Source organism: Scardinius erythrophthalmus (genome assembly GCF_964197995.2).
Source record: "Scardinius erythrophthalmus genome assembly, chromosome: 9".
Classification (NCBI taxonomy): Eukaryota; Metazoa; Chordata; class Actinopteri; order Cypriniformes; family Leuciscidae; genus Scardinius; species Scardinius erythrophthalmus.
In genome coordinates this window covers 30458432-30486230 of record NC_138229.1, presented here as the reverse complement: position 1 = coordinate 30486230, position 27799 = coordinate 30458432, and the positions used below count along the sequence as shown (strand labels likewise).

General features: G+C 37.3%; 1 protein-coding gene across 2 annotated transcripts; it reads right to left on the bottom strand.

Annotated features, from left to right (window-relative positions):
• Positions 1-788: 788 nt before the first annotated feature.
• On the bottom strand, positions 789-26228 carry dipk2aa (divergent protein kinase domain 2Aa). Of its 2 annotated transcripts, XM_081373522.1 has the most exons (5): positions 25854-26065; positions 23901-23988; positions 20149-21047; positions 9741-10044; positions 789-3112 (listed from the first exon to the last, which is right to left on the bottom strand). In XM_081373522.1, exons 3-5 carry the CDS (start codon positions 20794-20796, stop codon positions 2772-2774), a joined length of 1293 nt encoding a protein of 430 aa, XP_081229648.1. In that variant the 5' UTR covers positions 20797-21047; positions 23901-23988; positions 25854-26065; the 3' UTR covers positions 789-2771. The 2 variants fall into 2 exon arrangements, with proteins under 2 accessions (XP_081229648.1, XP_081229647.1); XM_081373521.1 differs by lacking the exon at positions 23901-23988 and having other exon boundaries at positions 25854-26228.
• Positions 26229-27799: the final 1571 nt, after the last annotated feature.

Sequence of the window (27799 nt, the reverse complement as noted above, 5' to 3'; positions counted from 1 at the left end):
ATACACTAAAACTACCCATCACAGAAAATTCTGGATTTTTACATTTTTACAAAAAAACATCATTTAGTGCGTTTTCACACCTGGCTTGTTTGGAGCATTTGGTTCAGCAGGCTAAAACACTTTGGTGAACAAACAGCCTTAGATCAGTTAGTTAGGCATATGTGAACACGGCAGTCTCGCTCAGAAACGAAAAAAGCTATCCGACCCAACGGACCAAAGAACCAGGCTGTATAACAATAGGCAAACATGCACGTTGTATGAAAAGCAGCAGTTTTTGTTTTGCTAATGACTCTCAATATGAATCCTGGCTTAACCTTGAGCAAAAATGAAGTGAAATGCCTTATTGAAATTTGGTTGGATGAACATATTTTAGAACAGCTGCCCAATGAGTCCTTGAGTCGTATTAACTCATTTTGGTCCATTTAGAAATGTTGCCTTGTGAAAGCGAACCGAACCAAGGAGAAATCACAACATCGTAACAATTTCAATCCTTGTTTCGGAACAAAGCAACCGATCTACAGGTGTGAAAGCCCTAGTATGATTTACAAGCGGTTTTCCTCATGAGGACCAAAAAGTCCCAACAACAGGGATTTCGGATTTTGCCATCTTTGTCGGGAGAATTTGTCCCCATAACATAGGGTTTACCAGGACTATACACACACACACACAGATAATTTATTACCTCAGGAATCAAAATAATGCCACCTTAAATTGAAAATTTTGCTATTATCAAACCTCATAATGGATTTGATACTGCTGATTCAATAAAGAAAATACACCAGAACAAGTAAGTATAGATAAACTTTAATATACTTTTAAATTCTTATCCAGTCGAAAATACAACTTTTGAATGAAAGGCACAGTACGACCAGACTTTTCCACAGTCTCAGAACAAACACGTACAGAAAGCAGACATTTTTCTTACAGAAAATGAACAAACAACTCAAATTTTAACATAAACAGCAGAGTTCAAAGGTTGGAATGTCTTCAAACCAATATGAAATGAGGAATATTTAAAGCGATAGTTCCTTAAGCTCAATCAACTCCCAGTATTGCTTTATTACAAACATGGGTAACATTAGTAGGGCATCAAAACAAAAATCACAAGACAAAATTGATAAGAGGGCAAAAATTAAAGAGTCTGTGAGGAAAAACTATGATTTGAACATGTAGTGCAACTTGTCTCTGTAAACTTAATGCAAGTGCAAGTGAATGTGACGGTATGTCGTGGTTGCCAGCTTATGAAAAATTAAACTGCATCGGTCCAAAAAGAAGGTTAAAAAAACAACAACAAAGGTTTATGAACAGAAACATGAAAATAAGAGATTTATTGTGGTTTCCCTTTTGAACAATCTTGGTCAAAGCATTGCTAAAAGAACAAAATGAACCACACAATGGTGACAATATTCTTTGGTATTTTTATTCTTGCATACTCGGTTGTTTCAACTCCATTGTGTTGTTTTGTAATATTTTTTCAGGTTTTTTTTTTTTTTAAATCATGTCCTCCAACTACTATCACTGACACTGACTGCCACTTTTACAAAAAGCATCAACGTCTCACCAAAAGGTTCATTGTAACATGAAACACTTGATCAAATTTTCCTTCGAAAAGTGGCATAATTTGACCAATCACACTTTCAAATTCAGTTAAGACTTCACCAAGATTCCCGTAGCAAAGAAATCAGGTGGTTATTCGATAGAGAAAACACAAATGGATGAATCTCAAATCCTGTCAAGAACATGTCCTGGTGATCTTTCACCCCCAAAAAATAAAATAAAATTTTGTTTAGTGTAATTTGACATGTAAAAAAAAAAAAAAAAAAAAGTATATATCATGGTAGTATTAAACTGCCTTAAATAAAATATTTTTGTACATTATTTTTCAAATTTACAGTATTAACGTACTGACATTAACATGAATTACAAAAATAAAGCAAAAACCCCAAACAAAATTAAACAAACAAAAACCCCAAAACAACAAAAGTCAATAAAAAACCACAAACAAAAAACAACAAGAGTCAAAAGATAAACAAAACAAAACCCCAAAACTAAGTAAAAAAAAAAAAAAAAAAAAAACTAAACTACACCCCCCAAAAAAACTAAACAAAACCCCAAAACTAAGCAAAAAATACAAATAAAAAATAAAATAAACAAACGAGAGAAAAAAGAAAAAGAAAAATATGCAATCATTTTATGCAAAAATGTTATGATAATATGCAAAACCACATTTTTCCTAAAATATAATTATATTCCTGACCAAAATGAAAATATACTAAAATATCATTATTATTATTTTTTTTGGGTGAAACATGACCTGAACACATTTTTTTTTTTAAGATTCACTTTCTTAAGATTTCAAGATTTGTGTCACATCAGTAATAACCACAGCTCACGGTGCACTTACAGCACTCAATTTATAAATTAATTAGAAACCGTATTATAGGATACTGATCAGAACCGATAATAGCAGTGAGGGTTCACCGAAGCATCAGCTCACAGTCACACACACAGACACACACAAGTGCGATCACAGCAGTTTGAGCCTCTAAGTCTGCTGATTTTCACACGACCCTTTAATCCATGTTCATATGTGCAAACTTCTTAATTAGCCCCGGAGACAGGACTGGAACCAATGTTGGCATGATTGATAGCGGCAACGAAACAGCAACTCCCTTGAAGGTGTACAAATGCGTTCCAGAATCTGGCAGCACATTTGTAAAATGTCTTTTTTTGAGGGGATATTGCAGGAGAAGCGTCCCCTGTTCTCAGCACTACCTGTTAGTATTGCTCAGCTGTGTGAGTTGTGTCAGGAACTCCCGCAGTTCTTTAGCTGCCTGGTAGCGGCCGTAACGTTTCTGAGGTTTGGTGCACTCGTCCAGCAGGGTCGTGAGACGCCCGTCTTTGAGCACGTCAGCAGGGGGGTCGTGCAGGAGACCCCCCGTGGTGCCACGCCAGGTGGCGAATCTGGAGAGGAGGTTCTGACAGACAGCGTAGTAGTTGTGGTCCACGGTGACTCGCGAGCAGAGGATGTCCTTGGAGAAGGAGAGGCAGGCTTCTTTGTCGCATTCCTCGTAGCGGCTCTCGTACCACACGTCATAGTTCTCTGGTTTATCTGAGTGGATTAAAAAAAATATATATATAGATATATCAGTCAAAGGGTCCATAATATTTGCCGAAATAAAACATAAGAACAAACTTTGAAATCAACATGAAATGATATTTGCAACCCATGTTTCTGGGGAGAAACTAGATTTGAGAATTAAATATTGAAGACTGAAGTAAGGGTTTTGATTTCCACATTGCAGAAAACCTGGACAGAATCGTAGAATCGAGTCATAAAAATTGAATTTTAGAGTACAGTGAATGTCAATGAATTTGACGAGTACATCATACGTACTGTAAAGCTGTACACTTAATCAAATCTTGATATGTACTAGTGTCTGTGAATATTAAACCACAAAAAAACTTTTTAAATCTGAAGTCTGAAATCTGAAGTCAACACTTCAGATGAGCACTGTTCAACATGATGGTTTTGATTGCTTAAATAATGATTTGAATCACTTCAAAAAAAGAAAATACAGTTTAAGTCTGTCATATATAGGCTACATAAAATTATAACGAGTACACATCATTATAATTGTGTTTGGGACATGGCTTTTAATGTTGAGCCTTTTGTTTTTGTTATCAGGCTCTCAAAAATTAAAAAAAAAAATTGGATTTAGATTTATCTGCCAATATATCGGTTATCGGCTTTCAAATATAATGAATTATCGGTATCGGACAATTTTCATATTGATGCATCTCTAGAAAAAATGTAAGTTCATAAGGCCTTATTATTGTAAAAATTTGAATTCATGAATTAGAAATAGACATGCTTTTTGATTATTCAAATTTAAATGGAATCCAGTAAAATTCAAATGGAAAACGGTGAATTTGGAAAATGGATTTATCCAAATTTAAATGTATTTAATAGGGCCCTAAAAAAAATAAGCTTTTAATAAATTGTTGTTAAACTAAGTTTCACAACAAATGGAATTCATAAAATAAAATAAACTGATTTTATTTTCCCTATGAAGTGGAGCCAGGGCAGAATGAACTGAAACGGCGCTGGTGTGTCATGAAGAGTTAGGACTGTGCACTGCACAGGTCACACTGGACCCCAGGGGGAATTGCAATATCTTCTTGTAGCTAATCAAAACAGCCTAACACCTGTTATCGTTTTGTAGCTGTGGTAGCTTGATGTAGCATGTAGGCCAGACAAAGTATACTTTGAGCTTCAGTATAAATCATTGCAGAGTAAGGGCCAGATTTACTAAACAGGGTAATTAGCGTGAGAGCACAATCCCATAAAAGCGCAGATGGGAGTGGAAAGTTCTGCGCATGATCTCCTGACGACGTGCAAATTAAAGAACAGACGCAGCCGGATCATTTCCATAATGACCAACACAATCTACAAAGAAAATTTGCATCTGGCATAAATAATAATGGCATAAATACCAGTAAATTGACGTGCGCAAACCTTAGTAAATCACCTTGCATGATTCATTTAAATACTCTCTTCCCATAAATTTTGCGTCTGAACAGTCCACGCCTTTTCAGCATTAATATTTCACAGTAGTTTTTTAACACCAAAAGAAGGTTTGCGCTGATGCAAACTGTTAGTAAATCTGGCCCTAACTGATTCATAGAGTGTAGGTTATAGATTAATGAAGATTATTATAGCTTCAATTCTGTTCTTTTTTCTGCTTAGTTGCTGTAATCGTTACTAGTAAAAGATAAACTGATAATATCTATCACCAAGTAGTGACCAAAAGAGAGCTCCAGTGCTATTTTCATGGCAATTCCTTGAAAGGCAATTCCAAAAAAAAAAAAAAAAAATAGGCGAACAAAAATAATTCAGGACTCGAGCAGTGAAGTTAAGTAGAGTCACCTTTATTTATATAGCGCTTTATAAAATGCAGATTGTTTCAAAGCAGCAAAAGCAAAAATTGGTCTGTTGTTAGTTGTAGTGGTTGTTGTGCAATAACAGACCACTAGATACCGTGATTGAAGATTCAGAATTGAGTATTGCAGGGAGACATGAATGATGCATGGTTCTCATGGAATTGTTTGTGAAAGGACTGCCAGTGCCAGGACAACGTAAAGTAGATGATAATCTACTACCAAAACAATGTGTCTAAACTAAACTAGCCGCGAGCGTCGCGGCAAAATCAAATAGGAACCATTATAATCAGTGATGCTGTCTACACTGGATGTGGTGCAGCACGACAAATCCTTGAGAGGGAACTGATGCCCCGTTTGCGCTCGTGCAGCTTCTGACACAAAGGACAAATGGATTTGCAACGTTCGATTTCTCGAGTCCTGTAGACAGCCTCAAGCTACTGCGCCAAGGCCGTCGCTTCCGGTGTAGACGTGGTGAAAAGTCAAGAAACAAGGCCTAGCTCGCTCTCCGATTCACCAGTACAGACAACAGTGTGTTGTGTTGCGCGCCTCAAAACATTAGCTTCTGACAGTATGAAGACAAACAAGTCGGAGACTTCAAATCACGACCACAAAGAGAAGCCCGTTGAAGTTGAGAAGTTGTAGTAGTGCATTAATAGGGGCTTTTTGCATCAGGTAGTTATAGGAACTTAGTTATAGGAACAAGCCACCAGGGTAGTTCCCCAGGAACAAAATGTCCCCCTAGGGCCTTTATCCTGGTAGCACTGGCACCGCCAGCAGGAACTCTGAGGTGACGTAAGCCAGCCGACAACAATGTCATTTAAGGCAACAACTGGAGGATGGGGGCGTCGTGATCAGAGCTGTGTTTTTGTTGCGAGTCGTGGGTTTTGTGATAACAGAGATAGAATGTAGATATATGAGTTATGTAATGGAAAGAGCAAAAAGGAGGGATGAAATCTCCAACTTGTGGTGCTACATATCAGAGGCTGAGACAAGGACACAGCGCAGCGCAAACAAATGTGACAGGTAAATGCCGTTAACATTAGCTTTCTGTATGCTTATGTCTTGTAACACTTTACACGGTTTTTAAAAGCCGTAAAAGAAATGGCATTTGTATGGCATGCGTTCGACCAATCAGCGTCACTGGTAGTTCTTCCTATAGTGCTGGGTTAGACACTACTCTGAAGTAGAAGCTAATTAAGCTCCCCCAAAATACATTCCTAGAACTATTTTGTTCCCAGTTCCTGCGATGAGAAGGCGCCACAAAGTGTGTGGCTACTACACACTCTGTACACACTCTAAGTAATAATAGCAACTACAATTATTGTAGTAGCTATTATTAAATTGTTAACTGGCATTTAATTACTCTTAACTAAATAAAATTTAAAAAGGCTGCATTACCTAAAACTGTAGCCTTAAACAATTCCTAAAAAAACACTTGGCTGGTGGTCCAAATAACTTGAAAAACAACTTGCTGTTAGATTCAGTACAGCAGGCAACAGCAACAACAAAAGAAACCCTTCAACATATCACAGTGCTTTATTTCTTGAAGGTAACTTCAAAAAGCACGACATACATTACAACGATCTGAGTGGCGATCTGCAGAATAAAGACACTGAATTGATTCAGCTTTTCACTGGAAGAAGACAAATAAGAAATTCTTCTGACAGCAGGTGCATCTCTTCTCTGGCCACACATTTTAATGCTGAACAAATCAATAAAGCTGAGGATCCTTTAGGAGGAGGTGGTAAGGGCAGAAATAGACTGGGCTGCTGTGACATCGATTCATCAGCAAAACTATATTGAGTCATAAAGTGCCTTAAAGAGTGGGGGATCTGCTGTCTTGGTCATTTGACACAGCTCAATATTGTGCCAATAACTAATTAGAGAAAATGAAGTCACCATGCTGCCAATCACTCTCGAGGGAGCCAATTATGAGATCCAGAGGAGTTAATGTGCCACAGCCAATCAGAGCGCACGCTGGCTTCAGTGCTTTTCTCTTTTGCTGTGTGTGTGTGTCTGTGTGAATCACATGTAGAGGTTTATGGAGAAACAACATGAAATAGGAAAATAGCCTACTGTTTCAGAGCTGAAGGAAAGTCATAAATTAAAGGAATAGTTTATCATTTTTTCACCAACATGTCATTTCAAACCTGTATGACTATTTCTTCTATGGAATACAAAAGAACCCTGTTGACTTTCACTGTGTGAACAAAACAAATTAAACAATCTTCAAAACATCTTAAACCCACTAAAATTGGCAACACTTCAAGACCTTCAAATATTCTCAATAAAAAAACCTAAGCGTTTATATGCAGAAACCACTTTGGATGGAACCAGTGAATGGAAATCGTTTCTGAAGCCATGAACGGCAATCCTTAAAAGGTTCATGTTTTAATTAATTTGAATTAGTGCACTTAGATATTATTATCAGCAGAGTGAACTTATAAAATGAATAAAAGCACATCCATTCAGTGCCCTTGATGGAACCTTGATGCCCACACAGGTCCAATGAAGGGATATGACATCATAAGCACACGTCAATTCAGAATAGAAACTCAATAAAAAAAAAAAAAAAGCTTGTTATCTAACATTTCAGAAAGACCCATCTGCGAGCAAACGCACACACACACACACGAGCTCTATTCAGATAAATGCTGGCAGGCTGGAGAAAATAGCCATTGTTATGTAGCACACATGCTCCAAGTTCATCCGCCAGCCCAGTCTGGCCTCTCTGGATGGCAGATACACTGGCACACATACAGTACTTGGACCAGCACTGCACCAATCCATGCCAACTCGCCACCGTTCAGAATCAAAAGTGCAGCTTTGGGCCACGTTCATATGTTGCAATACAAATGCTTCAATAGCAATACTTAATCAAACGTGAAACTGAAATTTAAACCCCATGCATTATTACCAGTAATTAGGGGCTCTACCAGGGGCATAAATGAGCTTTTCCATAATTTCCAGAGGACAACAGTTTAAATATCTTTGTAAGGGTATTATTTATAATTTTTGGGCCAGATTTACTAACAGCTTGCGTCAGCACCAACCCTCTTTAGGCGTTAAAAACTACTGTCAGGATTTACTAAAGGCACGCAGTGAAAAATTTGTTATTTTTGCAGCTGATCTTATTGCATATGCATTTGTAGGAGTTTCCCTTTCAGACACAACATTTATGTGAGGAGAGTATTTAAATGAATTACGTAATATGATTTACTAAGGTTTGCGCTAGTCAGTTTACTGGTATTTGCGCCATTATTTAACGTCTGGTTTAAACCAGATGCTAATTTGCGATGTTCTTGGTAGATTGCGTTGGTCATTATGGAAATGATCCGCCTGCGTCCGTGTTCTTTAATGTGGGCATTGTCAGTAAATCACCCACTGAACTTTCCACTTCCATCAGCGCTTTTATGGGATTGCGCTCTTACGCTAATTTGCCCAGTTTAGTAAATCTGGCCCTAATGTATCTAATGTATCTAAATGTATCTGTGTTTTATGTCAAAATTTAACCAATTACTTCAATACATCAGAATACTATAGACAGTTACCAATACAATTTTATCAACTTCAACAAAAGCCATCTTTATACTGCAAATATGGAACAGAAGTGGCATTAGACATGGCATTTATGTTTAATGCAGCTCAAAGGTGGCATACATGATTTTACACAATAATTGCATAATGTAAAAAGCCTACACAGAATATACAAATTATCAAATTAAACGGTAACGGTATTGTTTGAGGAAATGGTATGTCAGATTATGGCTACATAGACGAAACAAGCTAAAAAACATTTATGATTTAGATTGTTGTTGTTTTTTCACGCATTATGAAATCAAGACTTAACACTGGTTATTTTAGTAGCATGAAAAACAAAATGGTTGTTCAAACTGGGAATAAATTATACGCAGAAAGGGAACAAAAAAAAAATTCTAGGACTTCCGCCTACAGCAATTTATACACTCCGGCAGAAACTCCTGTTACAATCACTCAATCTGTCTATACTGCACAATAAATCTCTTACTTACATTGGATCTGCACTGCGTTGTTTATAAGAGAATTCACAAGAATGCAGAGAAACAAAAATCGGGAGTTAACAGCAGTGACTAAAGGCTGCAATATACTTCAAGCGAAATTGAAGAAAATAAGGCAAAAACAAAGTTTGTTTTGGAGTTTGCCTTGGGAGTACAAAAGAGCTTGCCAAAAGCGAACTTTCGGGAAACATTTGCTCTGGCTGGTACACAACACAGTCAAACTACCACTGGTCCGTGGCGATTACGTAATGGGTAGGTGTGGCTCTGAGGCTCCGCCTTTTTTGACGTTGAAATAGTCTTCAATTAATATCTTCTGTTCAGTCCGTCGAGGTTAGATGCGAGTGAAAATGTACACACTGGAAAGCCGCTTTATAGTAGAACATTTTGTTGTAAATCTAATCGAAAGCGACACTGTCACTGTTTTTTTTTATAAAGCTGCTTGCTTTCAATCTATTATGTAAAGTGGTATATAAATAAATGTGACTTGAGTGCCGAATTGCAATGTATCCACTACTAGACTGTGATAATTCTGCCTGAAAGGTCAGAGAAACATTTATGTTGACGTGGAAGGCCAAAAAACAGGTGCTCCAGCCCATCTGAGGGAAAACTGAAAGTGGGTCAGAACATATGAAAGTAGACAAAATAAATAAATAAATAAAAAACACACCGTCTAACCTGGATAACAGTTTCCTGTGCAATTTATTAATGTCATAAAGCAAACCAAGAGCACGGAGACACTGGAATGAAGTCATTACTTACTCTGCTTTATCAATCTTTTGTCTGCCACTATGACGTTTTCTGCATCGACGACGATGACTTTCCCGTCACGGGGCCCGACTGCAAAGTTGTCGAAGCTGACGTCTAGGAGGTAAAGGGCAAAGTCAAAGTCGTTGTTGGTCAGCTGCTCGGCGATGTCCATCAGCTGCTTGGCCAGATCTACTCTTTTCTCCCAGGGCGCATTGTAGAAGCTCCAGAGCTCCTCGCCCACGTAATTCACCGCCACCATCCGGCCGCAGGCCCCCAGGTATTTGGCAAATGGCCAGCCCTCATCGGAAGGAAAACTCTGCAGAGATGAGACATGAGGAGAGAGAGTCAAGGTGAGAGAGATGTTCTCCAGTCACACACACACGGTAAAGACAAAAAACAGCATGTCCTCTCAAATTTAGAGCAAAAGATCTACATTAAGACACTGATAAACTGCAAAATCATTAGCTTGGAGCAAAGTAGGTGAACCAAACTTTTCTTAAGTGCTGTGGATATTCGATAGCCCCATTTCAGTCATTAAAAATGGATAAGTGACCATTAAACTTTAATCCCAGAGATTCAAATAATTTAGAGGACAAAACACAGCATTCGGTAACCAGTCGGAGCCTCCAACATTTGGCCTTCTGTGGTCTGGGCTGGAGAGGGGACGCTTCCTGCTATTCACGATATGTGATGGACATTTTGGCAAAGCGAACCAAGTCACGTATTTTACTGGCTTACACTCCTTATGTCATAAATCTGATAACTGCAGGAGGCATTTCAGTGATGTGTCCAAACTATTACACTCATCCTGTCCTTGAATCTTTTAAGGGTCACAAGTGAATTACGCAAAGACAAAACCCACTAGATTAAGATTCATATAATTATCTTGCCTTGACCAGCTCTAATGCTCATAATGTACCAACTAAAAAAAGTACACACCCCGTCCCCAACACAATTTATTTGTTGTTTACTTGGTAATTAAAGACTAAATGGTCAACTTCACATTGAAGAGAACATGGCGTCACTACATTTTAAACTATATCTGGGAACACGCCATTATGAAGTTCCTCACTATGAATGACACGTCATTATGAAGTGTCTGTAAAAGGCTATGTCCTGTGTGAGAGTGAGGTTGAATTGTTCTTGGGAGAAAATTATACTTCACTATATACTTCACTAAAGTATATATATAAAAAAAATACACTTTACTGTGCAGAATCCAAGTGGTTTCCACTACACTCTGTTGTTGAACTTTATAAATAATAGATGAACACCAACAAATTCTCACTATTTTCCTTTTCTTTATCCCAACACTGACAAAATAAATAAATAAAACACTGATAAATAGAGAACATTTGATATATTTTGAGATATATATATATGCCATATTTGCCATATATTGGAGATATATATATATATATATATATATATATATATATATATATATATATATATATATATATATATATATATATATATATATATATACACATACACATACATACATATATACATACATATATATATAAAATATAATATTATATATAAAATATATATATATATATATATATATATATATATATATATATATATATATATATATATATATATATATATATATATATATATATATATATATATATATATATATATATATATATATATGTAAACAAACAAAACAAACAAACACGTATAAAAAACTGTATAAAGCTCATGGTTTCCACAGCTCATGTTGCCTTGAGGTTTTTTTTATATTGAAATTTCTTCCAAATTTGCAGTGTTTAGTCAGCAGAACAATCAAAATCACCTTAAATAACAGCACAACCCACAGAAGAGATGTATGTCTATCCAACACAGCCTCGCTTTCATTCCCATTAAAAATTAAAGATGGCGCTGCTGTGAATTAGGTCTGTTGGGCTTGAATGGTCAAAAACACAAACTTATGAGTCAAAATGCCCATATTTGCAAATATGCTCGTAAACAGTCATTTATATCACATTACATTACATTAAGTGAACGTAAACAGTTGAGAAAGAAAACACATGTGTAACAGTATATTGGATCCGTGCATTCAGTCTCAGCCCTAATGCTCTGATGGGATCGTGGGTGACCCAAATGCCATATGCGATTTAATTTAAAAAAAGTAAAAATAAATAGGAATGATATCTGGTTGTATGTTAGTGTGACAAAAAAATATATATATATATTATATACCAAGTTTTGTTTAAATTCTATAATAATTTCTAGCATTTTGAAAACCACAAAGATTATATTTTACAATTCCAGTATTCAGTCCATGTTTAAAAAATCTAGTTAATTTACAGGTCTCTGTTCACCTCTAGAAAACTTCACAAGCTTGTTTGTCAGAGGAACAAGCACAACTCATGACTATTTTTTTTAAAACTGTGTAGTGCAAGTCAAGTCCTATTTTACTTGTATTAAACATTCTCTGCTTACATTCTGCATTGATTTTGTCAAATAGCACATGTCTCCTGTTCTGCTACACTCTGCTATCAAATTTCATGAAGGAAAACCAAATCCATATACATTAAATTTAAGTGAAACCAGGTTATGACATAAAATCAAAACAGCTCCAAGAATTTCATTGAAATAAAACAGCCCCCCGCACCACAAACCCGTTGAGCTGCAGTTGGCCGTTTAACATGGTCCGGAAACAAGCTTCTTCTTTCAACTTGAAGTGCTGTTCTTGCTTTAACTGAGACTCTGAATAACACTAACACTAACCCACAGAGCAGAGAATTTCATCAAGGACTCTGTAAGATGACGATGTACATAACCTTCAAAAGTATACAAGTATGCAAAAAGTATACATTTCTAAGATATGCTTTACCAAGAAAGGTCAAAAAGATCCTCGATTCTCAAACACTCTAAAGCTGCATATGAATCTCCAAACAACTGTAAACGGTTTAAGGAAAATGAACGATATGAAAAGCTGCATACACATTCAAGGGCAAATTAAATCTGAGGTTACTGTCTGTCAACTATTGTCACCTGAAGCCTCAGGAGTCTCCGCTACACGTGCTTTCAAGAGTAATAGAATCAGACTAATTACATCACAGAGTGTTGTCAGATCAGTAAAGCATGGAATAAGTGACAAACACAAGCAACTCAAACAAGAGCCGTTTCAGAGGAGTTCGTTATTTGTTTTTCTGACTCAGTGGAAATTCTAGCCCATCAAGAATAGCAATGTGCGTCTGTTTGTACTCGGCTCGTTCATAAACTCCAACAATGGCCAAATGGCTGCGTGACACACTGAATAGGTGGTTGTGGGCAGGTGAAAGGTTTGTTTTAATAAAAGCACCATCAACACCACATAATGACAGACGCGCCAGGTGCTAGTCATCTAGGCCTATATCTAAGAAGAGACACCCTCCTAATGTAACCTGCTGATGATGGATATATATATATATATATATTTTTTTTTTTTTTTTTTTTTTTTTTTTTCTCGATGACCCTACTTGATTTAAAGATGGGTCTTATCAGTCTGTAATCATTTTCATATGCATTTAGGAACCTATGATTTCAGAGATGCAATTTACAGTTACAATTCAGAATGTAATTACATCGCGATATGGACTGTCTGCGAATATTAATGTGAAAAAGACGAAAAAACTGCATGTCTCTGTGAATGAGCGACGTAGTTTCATCTACAACACATATGCACATAAACTCAAAGGTTTTCACGCCAACCCATGAAATAAAAGTTTGGTTTAACTTGAAGAAATTGTGATTTTGTACAATGTCACAACGGTGGCTGTAATGAGCGCATGAAGACGAGGAGTACAAACTAAACAGTCTTTAATAATAAATCCACTGGATCACATGAAAGAGAAACTCAGGAAACAGCATAACAATCATGTAACTCATAGGCGATTCCGGACAAAGACACTGAATGAACAGAGGGTTTAAATACACAGGGATAGTTAATGTAAAATCTAAAATGCATGACTCAATCATAAAACCATGAAGACAAACTAAAGGGAACAGGAATATAGTGAAAACTAAATGAAAACTGAACAAACACGTTACATACAGTAGAATGCATTTCTTAAAGCAATAATGATAAACATTTACATAACTTTGTCTATTTTCTTTCATGTTTTAATTTTAACAGTAAACCTGTCTTGCAACACAGTTTGCTCACACTCTCTACAATTATAGAGTCTGTCAAACTGGTGCTGACGTGTAAGGAGGGAATAGCAACTCTGCACAGAAGGCTATGTTCTATGTGACAAGCTGTGAAAGTATACAGCAGTGCTATTTTGAAAATATGTGTATGTTGGAGCTGTAGCACAACACACTGATGCTCGTGCGGGCAATGCTAGTTTAAAGCCTGCCTGCAACGTTTTCCGATCCCATTCCCAACCTCTACTATATTTGTTTACAATTAAACACTTACAATGAAAAAAAATTGGGAAAGACATTGTAACAGAATAAAGTACAAAAATGTACTTCATTTACAAAGAAAAAAAAAGTACTTCATTACTTCATTTACCCAACAAAACCTAAATATTACACATATTAACCTAAGAATAATGCAATAAAATCATTAACTTAGTATGCGCAAAACTCAAGATACAGAAAGAGAGTGAGGAAAAAGTCATCCACAGGAACTACATTGGTGTATAAATCATCTGTCTAGTCCTGAAAATACTATGTAGCTCAAGTAACACATTTTTTGTATAGAAGAATTCATATTTTTTACAGCACATTTCTGCTTTTAAACCCTCCAGAATGTCTCGTCCCATAGACTTCTATTGAAAATGCATTACTTAAGTCCCCCTGTAGTCAATCATTTTATCCCTTAAAACTCATCTTTGATCACCAAAAGGACATATTTTAACATTTTTTCCTTGAAAAAAAAATCATGCCATAAAATAGCTTGAATGTAACTCTACACCCTTGCCTCATTTTGTATTAGCGGTTCTATGAAAATGCAAATTAGCCCCGCCTCCACTCACTCACATAGCTCAGAGATCCACACGTTGACCTGATTGGTTACAAGATAGTTTGTGATGTCAGAAACATCAGCGATTTCAAACCACGTTTTTGAGAATGTCTTTGGTTCACTGCAGTTTTAAGGAGAAAATATATTTATACAATATATTTGCACATAGTTTGTCTTAAACCATATTCTAAACGCCACATAGGCATATAAACAGCATTAAAAACTTGATTTTCACCACAAAGTGACTAACACAATTTACACAAAATGTAAAACAAATATTTATCAGGATGACAAAAAGCAAATTCACGCTGATAAAATCTTGATGCAACATAACATGCCTGTCAGCTGATCTGCCAAAAATACAAAAGCTGAGCAGATAAAGAAGAAGAAAGACAGGATGCAGAAGGAAGAGAGCTGTCAGTAAAAAAAAAAATCTAGGCCTAATCTGGCCTATTCGCACGAGTTGTTATTAAGACTAGAGAAGCTGTGCTTTTTAGTATGCAATATGTACGATTCATTAATGTTAATACAGTGCTTCTCAAAGTGTTTTGGTCAGAAAATGTGGTGACCATAAGAGAATTCTTTCAAAAACATTTTTTTTTTATTACCAACCCCAAATTTTTGAACAGTTGTTATACTAAATATTTTACACAGAGTTCCTTTAATTCTGCATTATAAATGTACCTTAATCATGTTCTGTCTCTCTTCCCGCAAATGAAAGACATGCAAACAATAAATTAGACATTTGTTTCTACTCTAAGATATAAAACAGTAATTAAGACTTTTGTGACCATACAGGTATTATACTTTAAAAACCTAAGGCGAAACTAAATTAAAAACTTTCAAGAATCTCACTCCAGGAATCACTTTTTAAAAGTACTGCTGGCACAATCTGGACAAATTTCTTCAAAGGGAGAAGAGTTCACCGGTTTACATGCATTAAATAATAGGCATTTCCTTAACAACCTTGCTGTGCCCAGTCTTGTTTGTGAAAAGCCTTACACACAAACAGCAGTCGACTCCTGTCAGCTCTGGGACTGTTTAGAAAGGTGCTCCGGGCATGGCAACCTCATAATAACCTCATTGTCAGGTGAAGGGAGAGAAGGCGCACACCGAGCACACTGGGCTGTGTGCAAGATTAATGCGTGATGGACGTGACCCTCAGGGCTCTGCCTGTGCTATTCTCAGCCTGACCGAGCAGATGGGCTACGTTCTCAATGGAGGAAGGAGGCGCGAGTAATGTAAGCGCAAAGTCAAGCGCAAGCAGCTTTTTTTTCCAGAGGACACATATTTCACAACAATCTGACACAATACCAGGCTAAGAGGAACAAATTGTGTTTCTGACCTTTACTGCTATGAATAGCAGTAAAAATGCCTTCCTCTCCAGGAAGGGGCATCTGAATTCTTGTCACGCTATTTTTGTAATCCTCTCACTGTCTTGCTCGTCTCCGGCTCCATAGGCTCTTTTCCCTCTCGTCAACTCCAAACACAGCAAATTACTCAATTCTTTTTTTTTTTTTTTTTTTTTACTCAAACCTAAAAATAAACAGACCACAAAAATCTGAACTTGAGTGACTCCAGATCCATCCTGCAGGGCTAACGGAAAACAGTCGTATGATAGAGTCTAAATTTGGCTTTCCAACGTACAGAAATCCAGTGTAACAGAGCATATAGCGTGTCCTGTCTCCACTGTGGTATAAAACCTCTTCAAAAGCAGAATATGAAGGTAGGAAGAAAAAGCATGTCCGAATGCAATGTCAGGGTATAAAAAAAAAGTTTCTGAAGGTTGTACTTTGTTGCTTACTGTATAATATCCCACAATCCTGTGTGTGTGGATCAACCATTGGCGTAAATAAAAAATAGCATTTAACAGAGTGACTGCAATGTAAAAACATTTTTTAAAATGTATCTACTGGAAAATAAGAACTGTATTCAAAGTTAGGGCTGCATCTGCACAATATCTCTGCATTATCGAAATATTGCAATCAATGTTGGGTAAGTTAGGCTACTCTAAAAAGTAATTAATTACATCTTCAACAGAGGATGTTGGAGTTGGATTACTGTACTAATTACTCTCTCTAAAAAGTATCTATTTATATAGAATTGTTCTACAGTCTATACAGTATTTAATTCCATTATATCAGAAGTAACTCCAATTAAATTACAAAAAAAAAAGAATAATTTCTTTACTTTTTTATGGGAAAAGTAATTAAATTACAGTAATTAATTACTTAGTAATGAGTTGCACCTATCACTGATTGTGATATGCACAGTGCAAGAGTTTACAATAACTGAATGATTTTAACATTTGAAAAAGTTACATTTCTGGAGACAGTAAAGAATAGACTGGGCTAGGCTTGCTGCGATGTTCGGTGTCGACGATGTTCAGCCGCAACAACGGTTACACCACTTGCCCACAGCCCCCCACTGCCGTTTTGAATTTTTATAGTAATAAATTTTTTTTAGCTCAGTTAGAGTACAGACACTACAGTTAAAAACTGAACGTGTATGGCCAATGCAGTGTGAGCTGAAAGAGTCGCAGCACAATCAGATTTCATTTATCACGAGAGTGAGGAGCTGACTGACAAGACGATGGCGGAAGAATTGGTTTCAAAGCGAAATGTAAAAGCACTTATTTGGCAATATTTGGGATTTGAACCCAATACTAAAAGGTAACCTGCAAAGGATTATTTCTGTTTTTCTAGTTGTGTTTTTCATTAAAAATAATAATAACTAACCCACCATTCAAGCAAATCCCACAAATTGCTGCAAATTCGAGTAAAAGTAAAATGTGTACGGCCGCACAGGCATTCATAACGGCATGGAGCGAGCAGAGCAGAGATGCACTTTCAGTTCATTCCTATCCATATTACTATTCGAAATAGCGATTTAAAAGTGAGGTAGCCTAGAAATCTAGACGCACCCTAGCGGCAGCAAAATGTATTTTGCAGCCAGGGCAGTCTAGCAACTCTCCATAGACTTTCGAGCTGCAAAAACCTAAATTGGGTCAGGCCAATCACGTCGCGTATAGAGTAGGCGGGGCGGGATTAACATATGACGACAGAGTTGCGACGGTTACCTGGCTGCGACTTGAAAACAAAGAATGGCGGCTGCTGCTGGAGAACAGTCTTTCGAATCGGCTTTGGTCGCGACTCTGGAGGACTTGGAGTTAAGTTTTTCTTTGAGAAAAGAGCATAGAACAGCACTTAAGTCATTCTTAAAAAAAGGAAGATGTGTTCGTCGTTTTGCCGGCCAGATATGGCAAAAGTTGAATCTATCGTTAGCTCCGCTGTTGGGAAAACGCTCTGGTTGGTTGAAGCGCTGTCATATTGCGTGCAGAGGGAATTTGAAAGACAGCCGTTTATCCCGCCCCTCGGATTAAACCGCGTCAATGGTGAGTTTCCAGACCTAACATCTTGATGTAGGTATGGCTTGCCAGGCTAAAAGCGAGGTGCAATAGAGGGAAAAACTCCCAACGTTCCACATTGATGCGCTTATAGCAAATCGTATAGTCCGCTTAAACCCACCCATTTCTTAAGATCGAGTGCAAGCTCGTATTCAGATCTGCCTCCATCCAAATCAACGTTCGTTTGGTAAAGCCCAGTCCCCGCTCTTCCTTTTTTTCTCTTTCGATAAGCCGTTTCAGTCGAACGTAAGTCACAATACGAAAGAAAAGATGTGTCTCTACTTCAGTTACTTTCCAACTTTAAATATAATTTCAATTGATTTTACATAGGCCTACTTTTAGGACTATCATCTCACATATTGCATGATTTAATAAATTATCATGTTTTTCTTCAATGTTTTTCAGCACTTTATGGTGCTTTGGAAAGACCTTCGTACACACTGACTGACAGGAAGCCAGCTTCCTCAGGTTTCCGATTGGAAAGCAGATTTTGCCTGCCTTTCTGAAACAGCAAAAGGTTGCTACAACTTCTGGCAAACTAGAAAAACTGGCATTTCTTATCTTCCGGAAGTTTGATGAATGATTTAGAGCATTCCGAGGAGACAAGCATCTGTTAGCTTGAACATCATGTTTTTTCAGCAGAGGAAGGAACAGCAAGCGTTGGTGAAGATCACACTTAATCGCATCTATGGATTAGGAGCCAATTCATTAGCAGCATCCACAGCAAACTAATGACATTTCATTATGTTGACCAAACCACTGCAGAGGTTGCAGGGCAAATGGAGGGCTAAACTGTATGTTGCTAATCAAATCGAGCGACCCGCTCTCCGGAGAGAGATCAGATTGCCTTTATCACCTAGAATGCCTGAGGTGTGGCAGATGGAGTGAATGATTAGAGGTGAGAACGGATATTGGCTGCTCTCACAGAGATGTCCTTTTGTTTGCCCAGGCCTTCGACAAGCTGGGTCAATCGCAAAAGAAATTGGAATAGATTAGCTGGGTGTAAAAATCAATATCAGACCGAGGGCTGCAAAAAAAGAGAGCTGTCAAGGTCTCTCATTGGTGTGAATGAAAACATTAGAAAAAAAAAATACAGTGGAAATATTGATATATGTATCGTCTATGATATATAATTAGCCCCCAATCCCACCCATGAGTTCTGTCTTCTATGTCAAATGATAGTTAGGCAATAATTAGTCTGTTTTTGCTTAATTGTCCAAAAAAAAAAGTCACATAATGATTTATGAAATTGTAAATTACAAATGCCACTTCAGATGCAGCAACTTGTACAGATGTCTGTGCAACTTCTGCATCACAAAGATGGATTTTGTTGATACTAATTTCATTATATCAGTGTCTATTCTAACTGGATTTATTAATATATGAATTTGAAATAAGACGACGTATACAACTAATAAGGTTATAAAAGAAATTGCCATTATAAAAGGTAAAAATCCCCAGGAAATCAATTTAAGGGGGAATAACATCACCCCTCAATGGAAAGGTTAAATTGTGTCACTGCTGTGAACTGACCAGCACACAGAATATTAAAAATATGAAAAGCTTTGGGAGTCAGCTGTCCTAAACCAATCAAGCACACACTTATCACACATTATCGTTATCGACAAAATTCCAGAAAATATTGAGAATATTTTTTGTCAATATCGCACAACTCTACTTAGGAAACCTGTGTCGTACCAAAACATGTTTTGGACAATCTTTGAGAACAATCCACCACCTCTGTATCTTTAAACAGCAAATTTACTTCTGGAATGACAAATGCACATGATTTATGTCTGCAGGAATTCTTCAGGACAAGCATGCTGTTGCCCAAAGCAGAGAAATCTCTTAGTGACCACCGACAGACACAAAGTATCTATTATTTACACAGCCTTGTGCAGAACTGTAAAATATGCAAAGATGCAGCGTTAATCCCTTGAACTTTCACGCAGGCATCAGACACAGTGCTTCTGCATCAAAAGGAAGATTCAGCAACTTGAAAATTCCATTTAAAGCAGATGTTTTATCGACTGGTGTGCGAGTACCTGCAGCACGAGCGGCTCGGGGTTGAACGCCAGCGTCATCAGCAACTGCATTCGCTCCGTGTCCTTAAGGTTCTTCAGCAGGAAGCTTCCAGAGTCCTTGGTCTCCGCGTACCTCCTGACCACTCGGTCCAGAAGCCTCTGCGAGGGGCAGTGCACCAGATCCGACCAGCCCTCCACCACCTCTGGGGTCAGCAGTCTTACGTCCCCGTTGAGTCGGGCAAACTCCGTTTTGTACATACCCTGAATAAGATCACAGCGCGGTCTACCAGTGGCCCGTTTGCAGATCTTCTGATCGATCTCTGCCAGCTCTTGGTTGGAGCCCAGGCGCTTGAGCACGACCCTGCGCGTTCCTTCCCTGGGTTCTCCGTACTGAGCAAAATAGACGTTCTTTACATTGAAAAAGTCTAGGAAACGCAGGCGACCCCACATCTCGAAGGTCACCTGGCCGTTCATGAACTTGCGGCACCAGCTAGTGCCGAAGCAGGCCGGACACTTGTTGAGGCCGATGAATCGGCGGTCAGTAAGCTCGTTCCTCTGAAACGAGGCGAACAGGTTGTGAGTGTTCATCAGCAGGATCACAAAAAGCACTACGATGAAGAGGAACTTGCCACATCGGTAGACGCGGCCAAATTTGAGCGACCGCAGCATGCTGATTGGCTGCAGCGCACTGAAGATGGATGCGGTTAATCTTCGTCAATGTGGGTGTTCCATCATTGCTATGTGTAATATAATTATCATCCCCATCACGTTCACGTTAGTTAGAGTGGTTCATGCTGGCAGCAATGTTGCCTGGTAAACCCGTCGGTTTCAAGAGCCCCTCTCACCATGTTTTACAGGAGGGCTCTCTGGTTTTACGTCGAGTTCAGGCATTAAGCTGCAACATCAGTAATCCGCTTTACCTGAAACAGAGAAATTAAATCAGATTAATGAAGCCATACGCATTAATGATGTGGTTATATGCTTCTTTCAGATGCATTAAAGAGAACAGATGTTTTCTAAAGAGTTTATTGGGGAAAATGGATGAACAATCAAAATGCATGTTAGCATTTTCTTGTGCCAGTTTATGTTTCAATCTAACATTCAAAGCCCAGCCTTGTGGAGAGGGAAACAGAATGGTGGGAATTATTAAAAATGTATATGGCAACGCTCACTGTGACTTCTTAACACTTCAAATTCAGTGATGTACAATACACTACCGTTCAAAAGTCGGTGCGATTTTTTGATGTTTTTGAAAGAAGTTTATTGTGCTCATCAAGGCTGCATTTATTTAATCAAAATCCACTAAAAACAGTAATATTGTGAAGTATTATTACAATTTAAATAAAATACATTTTAAACAAAAACGTTCAAATCTAATTTATTCCTTTGATGGCAAAGCTGAATTTTGAGCAGCCATTACTCCAGTCTTCAGTGTGATTCAAGATTTTTTTGTTGAACAGAAAAGTATTTATTTGAAATATACATCCTTTGTAACATTATACTTGTTTTTACTGTCCCATTTGACCAATAAAATGCATCCTTGTAGAGAAAAAGTATTTTTTTTATTTAAAAAAAATAACATCTTACTGACCTCAAACTTGAACTTTTTGAAAGCAATTTTTTTAGCCCATTAGAATTAAGACAAACATACAATACATTAAATAATCAAAATGCATTCATAAGAGGCTCTAGATGACATTTGATATCCAGCAAGAAAAACTGTTGCTCTAAGAGAAGACTCTTTCCAGAACAATGTGGGACGATGCTAAAAAAATAAATGACAATTACATTTTGGCTCAAAAAATGACTTCCAAATATCCATGCAAAAAGATGCATTATAGTAATCATAGCTTAAGGTCTTCAGTGAACATTTAAAATTTATATTCACCAAACAAGTGGGGTTCAAGTCGAAGTGAAAAAATCTGTGTTGGCCGAACAAGTCTGACTCCTAACATTCAGTGTTTGTCATGTTCTGCAATAAAGAACGGCTTAAACCTTACAATTAATGGTCTGGTTTCTACAACTTTCACTTATGAGCACAAATCTGCCTTTAAACTTCAAAGAAATAAAGATTTGACATTTATGATAATTCTAGATATCGACTGCTATGAAAAATGTCATTGTGATAATCTTTTTGGCCATACCACCCAGCCCTACTAAAAAAAAAAACAACAACAGCAAAAAAAGACAGAGAGACAGAAAGAAAATGAAGAGATTCGTACAGTCAATTTGCACATGCAGCAGAAAGTCCAGGCATGATCGGGCTAGTCAAATATGTCAGAGTCAAAGGAGATATATGACTCAGTGATTACATCACTAACTTGAATTCAAAAGACGGTTTTAAACAAGGCAGCAGCATGCATACTTTGAATACATTATTTGACTAAATATTGGATAAAGAAGGGTAGAGATATTTTTTATGAGAACAAAACCTCCCTAAATAAGTACACAAGTACACAAGTCTTTCATAATAAAAGCGTTTATATGTGTTTGGCAGTTGTTGCATTGATAGTCTTCATGTAGCCAGACTTTTGACAACTGCCGCTTAAAGTCTAACTCACTTAACACAGACTTAGACAGGAAGAGACCAGCATGTAAAGCGCTCAACCACAGTTTTTGGTTTTACGTGTCATATAAAGTCGGGTAGATCTGAAATATCTGATAACGCATTAATAGACTGGTTGGGGGAAAACTAAAAGCAATGTCAGCCCATAAACAACTGCATAACTAAAAATGTGGAAACCGTGCATAGATTTTTTTCTTTACCCAAAGCTAATGAACACTGATTATTCAATAGACATAACTGGAAACGTGCATAAAAACCACAATGCTTATAGCAGCTCTGCTAATTAAAATAATTATGGTAATCTTCAGGAAATGCCTTGTCGCATAGTAACAAAACAATATTGTTGTACTTTTTGCAACAAAGCCTGTAATAATGAATATGCAAAAAAGAAAGGAAAAAAAAAACTGAGACAAATTAAGAACCAAAGACGTATGTCTGACACAGGCACTGGCATGAAGCAAATGAAAAACAAAAGGATATCAATCAATTGACGATGTTTGTAGCCAATTTGTAAGCATTAAGTAAGGGCCGGTTCACACAGAATCAGTTTTTGTTCCACTGACAGAAAAGAGAAAAGCAAGGTCTAGAAACGTGATTTTTAAAAGTTGAACGTCTTTTAACTGCAAAAAGACGACCGACGTACCCCAACAGATGGCAACAGACACTTTGTCAGGTTTTGTCGGATCACTGTGTTAGTGTCACTGTTAGTCTCTGTGACGGTGTCAGAAATTTAGCGTGATCATCTCACAGTGTGTGGTTGCTGAAAAAATATTGCAGGCTATCTTTGGTTGCAAAACCTAAAGACACGAGCACAATGATCAAACACGTCTATCTATCTGTTGAAAAGCAATGGAAAAGTAGTGCAGTGGAATGGGAAAAACTTGTGTTCTGTGTGAATGGCCCCTAAGACAGGAACATGCGAGTCGATGGTTCTTCGTGGGTTTCTTTGAGGCTCATGTGAGTAAAGCTGCAGTCATTTTCTGCCTCTCCCTCTGCACTTTACGAGCGGGAAAAAAGGTCCAATAAAAACCACACCTCATCATGGAAAGAGAGCTCAGATAACAAAACAGCCTTCTCACCGGACATGTTTCCCATACAGAAAAAGACACAAAGCTCTCGCTGCTTACAACTTTTAAGACTTAGTATATAGAGCGCAAAACTTCTTACGAAGGGATAAGGCACATCATGCAGAGAGAGGTAAACAGACCTGGAGAACGTCTGGCAGATGGTGACGGTTTTCGAGATGATTCATCAACACCAGTTTCAAAGCTCCACAACAAACCTGGGCTCCAGCACTGCGAAATAAATCCAGGTTCTAGTAAAAATATTCAACATTTACCCTTGCAACTGAATTGAAACAATGATGCTCGGGAATGCCAAATGAGCCCACTGTGCAAACTTTTCTCTGCTCTCTCACAATATTTTGATAAATTTCTATTTGCAGGACTCTAAAAACTCATTAGAAAACCAAAAGTTAGCCAACATAGACTCAAGAATAGAATAATAAGTAAATGTAAATTATACGTGAGTGAAGTAAGAGGCTCTCTTACTTCTCTATAAATGTTTAAACAATGCGTGCTGGGCAATTCATTGTGTTGCGTGCTGCTTTAAGTTCCACTTCTCTGTGGTATTGAAAATGAAAAACCACAGTTGTCACAGCTATTGACTGCACGAGTCAATAATGTTTGATCACACAACGCGGCCGAGCCGCTATGCCACAGCTACAGCAGTCACTATCCCAACCAGATAAAGAGCAATAAATTATCCATGCTGTGCGTGTAAGAAACCTCAACGAACAGAAGCCAAGCACAAATGTGAGGGGGTAGATGTCAGCTTGCACTTTACACTCTTATGATTGATGGCTGTAGTGTGTGAAAGCAAGTGGGTGACCTACATGAGCAACCCTTAAAGGGATAGTTCACCCAAAAATGAAAGCTCTGCCACCATCATTTACAAAGCTTCATGTCTAGGGCTCCAGACTTACCACATATGGAAGTGGCACAAATCGGAATTGAAAAAGATCAGATTCCATGTGGTTTGTGCTGTTCACACTCGCATAAGAAAAGTCAGACGTGAGCAAAAAAGATTGGATTTGGGCGACATTTGCCTGCATTCTGAACGTTGACTAGAAGTCGCAGTCTGGAGCCCTGATGTCATTCCAAACTCATTTGCCATACAATTTCTGTCAACACACACACACACACACACACACACATACTCCATACAATGAAATAAGACAGCTCAGAGAAACTTTACTTGAGTTTTGTTTCAAAGCATCGTTTCACCCACCCACTGTGCAGTTCACTAGTTTAGTGTTAACTTAATTGTAAATATTACCACACTGTAAAAAATAAAAAATAATACAAAAAAATATCACTGTATAAATTGTCCTTCATTGTATTAACTCATTTTTTATATTTCAGTGAACTCAAAATTAAGGCAACCAGGTAACTTACTTGTTTAAGTTAAACCAACATTTTTTTTAAGTGATTACTTATTGGACGCCTGAACAAACTAGTTTAAGTTATCTTTCTTTAGAGATGACGTTGAATTATTGCAGTTCACACAAAAACAAGAAGAAAGACCTGTAAACGTCTGTGTTTTAAACCATGTCGGCAGCTGACCGCTCAAACTCTGACCGCTGGACTCAATGGTCAGTTCGCCACGTCAATCATGGACAAGAAGACTTTAAAGCATATTGAACTGCAGATAAAATAGAGTAGTAGAAAAGCAGGTAAACAAGAGCGACGAAACTGCGAGGACATTGAGTAATGCACTCGGGAACTTTGACTTTGTTAGTGTGATATAAAGTAGCCTAAATGGCAAACGTGTATGTGATGCACTGTAAAGTACACGATCACAGAACGAGATGTTGATTTTCACCCAGGTGATCGATAAGAATAATACGAAATAGCTGAATGGTTATCGACATGATAATAATAATGAAAAATAATAATTACTATTATTATCGAGCAGTTGGTGCTCCATTATCATTAGTGCAAAATAGGAAAGTTTCTCCATCCATTCGCTTTAGCTATCAAGTTACTTTCGCCGTTTCGATACAGAAGTTCATACAAGTTAATATACATTTCACGGTAGAAAACATTGGAAATATGAATATGACCACATGCAATGATGACATGTAAATTCCACAACCTACCAAATAAAAATGTGCGAAACTACGGGTTTATCCCACTCGCTCGAGGAAGCGTTCGCTGTCTATTTATGAACTCCAGTCTCTTTTCACCAGCCGCGTGCATCGATGCTTTCCCACGTTGTCCATTTGTTGCGTGCACGTTCCTATCCCCTTTTCTTTATTCCTTTAAATTTCGCAAAGGTTGTCTTCTCAATCTCGAGACAAGTTCAGTCTGCGAGCGGTGAGGCAGCTGCACAAAAGATCCGACTTCGCGGATCGGGTTTCGTATTTACGACCCTTCTGGTCAGTTTACGTTAGTGGTTACTAGGTGATCGTGTCGTAACTCCTCCCTCGATCTCAGGAGCGCTGCCCTCTTCACGTCCTCATCCTCAGGTGTATTTTCCTGACCTGTAATTGAGGCATTTTATAAGAAAAGAAAAAAAAACTCTGGTTTATGGAGGAGACCTCCTACTTTTGACCACTCTGTCAAACAGCAGGTGAGCGAAAATCAGTGAATATCCTCTGAGTTGCACGCCCGCCCACGTACACACTGAAAGCCACTTCTGTCGGTCTATCGCAGTTATTTTGAGTTCCTGTAAGGACGCCAACGTGTTATTCAGTTATGAAAATGAATTCATTTTATTCACTGGAAAATCAAACTGTTAGCTATCGCATTATTGTGTAGCCTATAAGCTAAACACATTTTTGGGTTTCATGCAATTAATTTACTTTTAGTATTATTATGCGTTTATGACTGGAATTAACAGGAATAGGCATATACTGTATAACTTTGTAAAACTTGCCTAACCTTATATCCGCTTATTTGATGAAAGTGGAGCATTGATTAGGCCTACGCCTATTTTTTTTTTACCAATACTGGACTTTGAATGAACAAGAATATGCAAATGTAGCCTGACTTTGAAAATTTGTCTCCACTTAAAGTTATATCAGAATATTTTACTAAAGACTAGATTAATACAAATTCTTGAAAAGAAGCAATGTTAATTTCTTTGGAAATAATGAGAAACCCATTAATCGCTGCTTATCACAATATAAAGAGCTCTCTAGGAGATGTCAGTACTCTGGCGACATCTAGTGGTAGCCTGCTTTTTTTCTTTTTTTTTTTTTTTCGAAAAAATTGATGTTATGCAGTGGCTTTAAAAGTCACACATAAAAATGATGGGGAATGACAGAATTTCGTTGCATTAGATAAAATATCAAACTTTTAAATACCTAGCGCCTCTCTACAAACAAATAATGCTGGACTTTTTCCTCAAAATTTGCTTTTTTTAGAAAGAGATTTTACAATGGCTTGCAACTGGTGTCAACGTGATCTTTTTTAGTAAATGCATGAAGTCGTTTATTGCTCCATCATTTGAAACAATTCAACCTTTTGTAATTTTGAAATGTGTTGCATGTACCGCTACCAGTCAGTAAGATTTTTAATGTTTTTAAAAGAAGGCTCTTTTACTCACCAAGGCTGCATTTATTTGATGTAAAAATAATAATAATAATAATAATAATAATAAATAAAATAAAAAAACAGTTATTTTGTTAATTGTACTATTTAAAATAACTGTTTTCTATTTTAATATATTTTAAAATATAATTTATTCCTGTGATCAAAGCTGAATTTTCAGCATCATTACTCCAGGTGTCAGTGTCACATGATCCTTCAGAAATCATTCTAATATGATGATTTGATGCTCAAACAAACATTCATTATTATTATTATGAATGTTGAAAACAGTTGAACAGTAAGTATTTTAAATAGAATCTTTTGTAACATTAGAAATGTCTTTACTGTAACTTTTGAACTATTTAATTCATCCTTGATGAATAAAAGTATTGATTTCTTCTTATTTCTTTCCGCCAAAAAATAAAATCAAAATTTGTACTTACCCCAAACTTTTGAACGGTAGTGTTTAATGTTACAAAAGCTTTCTATTTCAGTTAAATGCTCTTCTTTT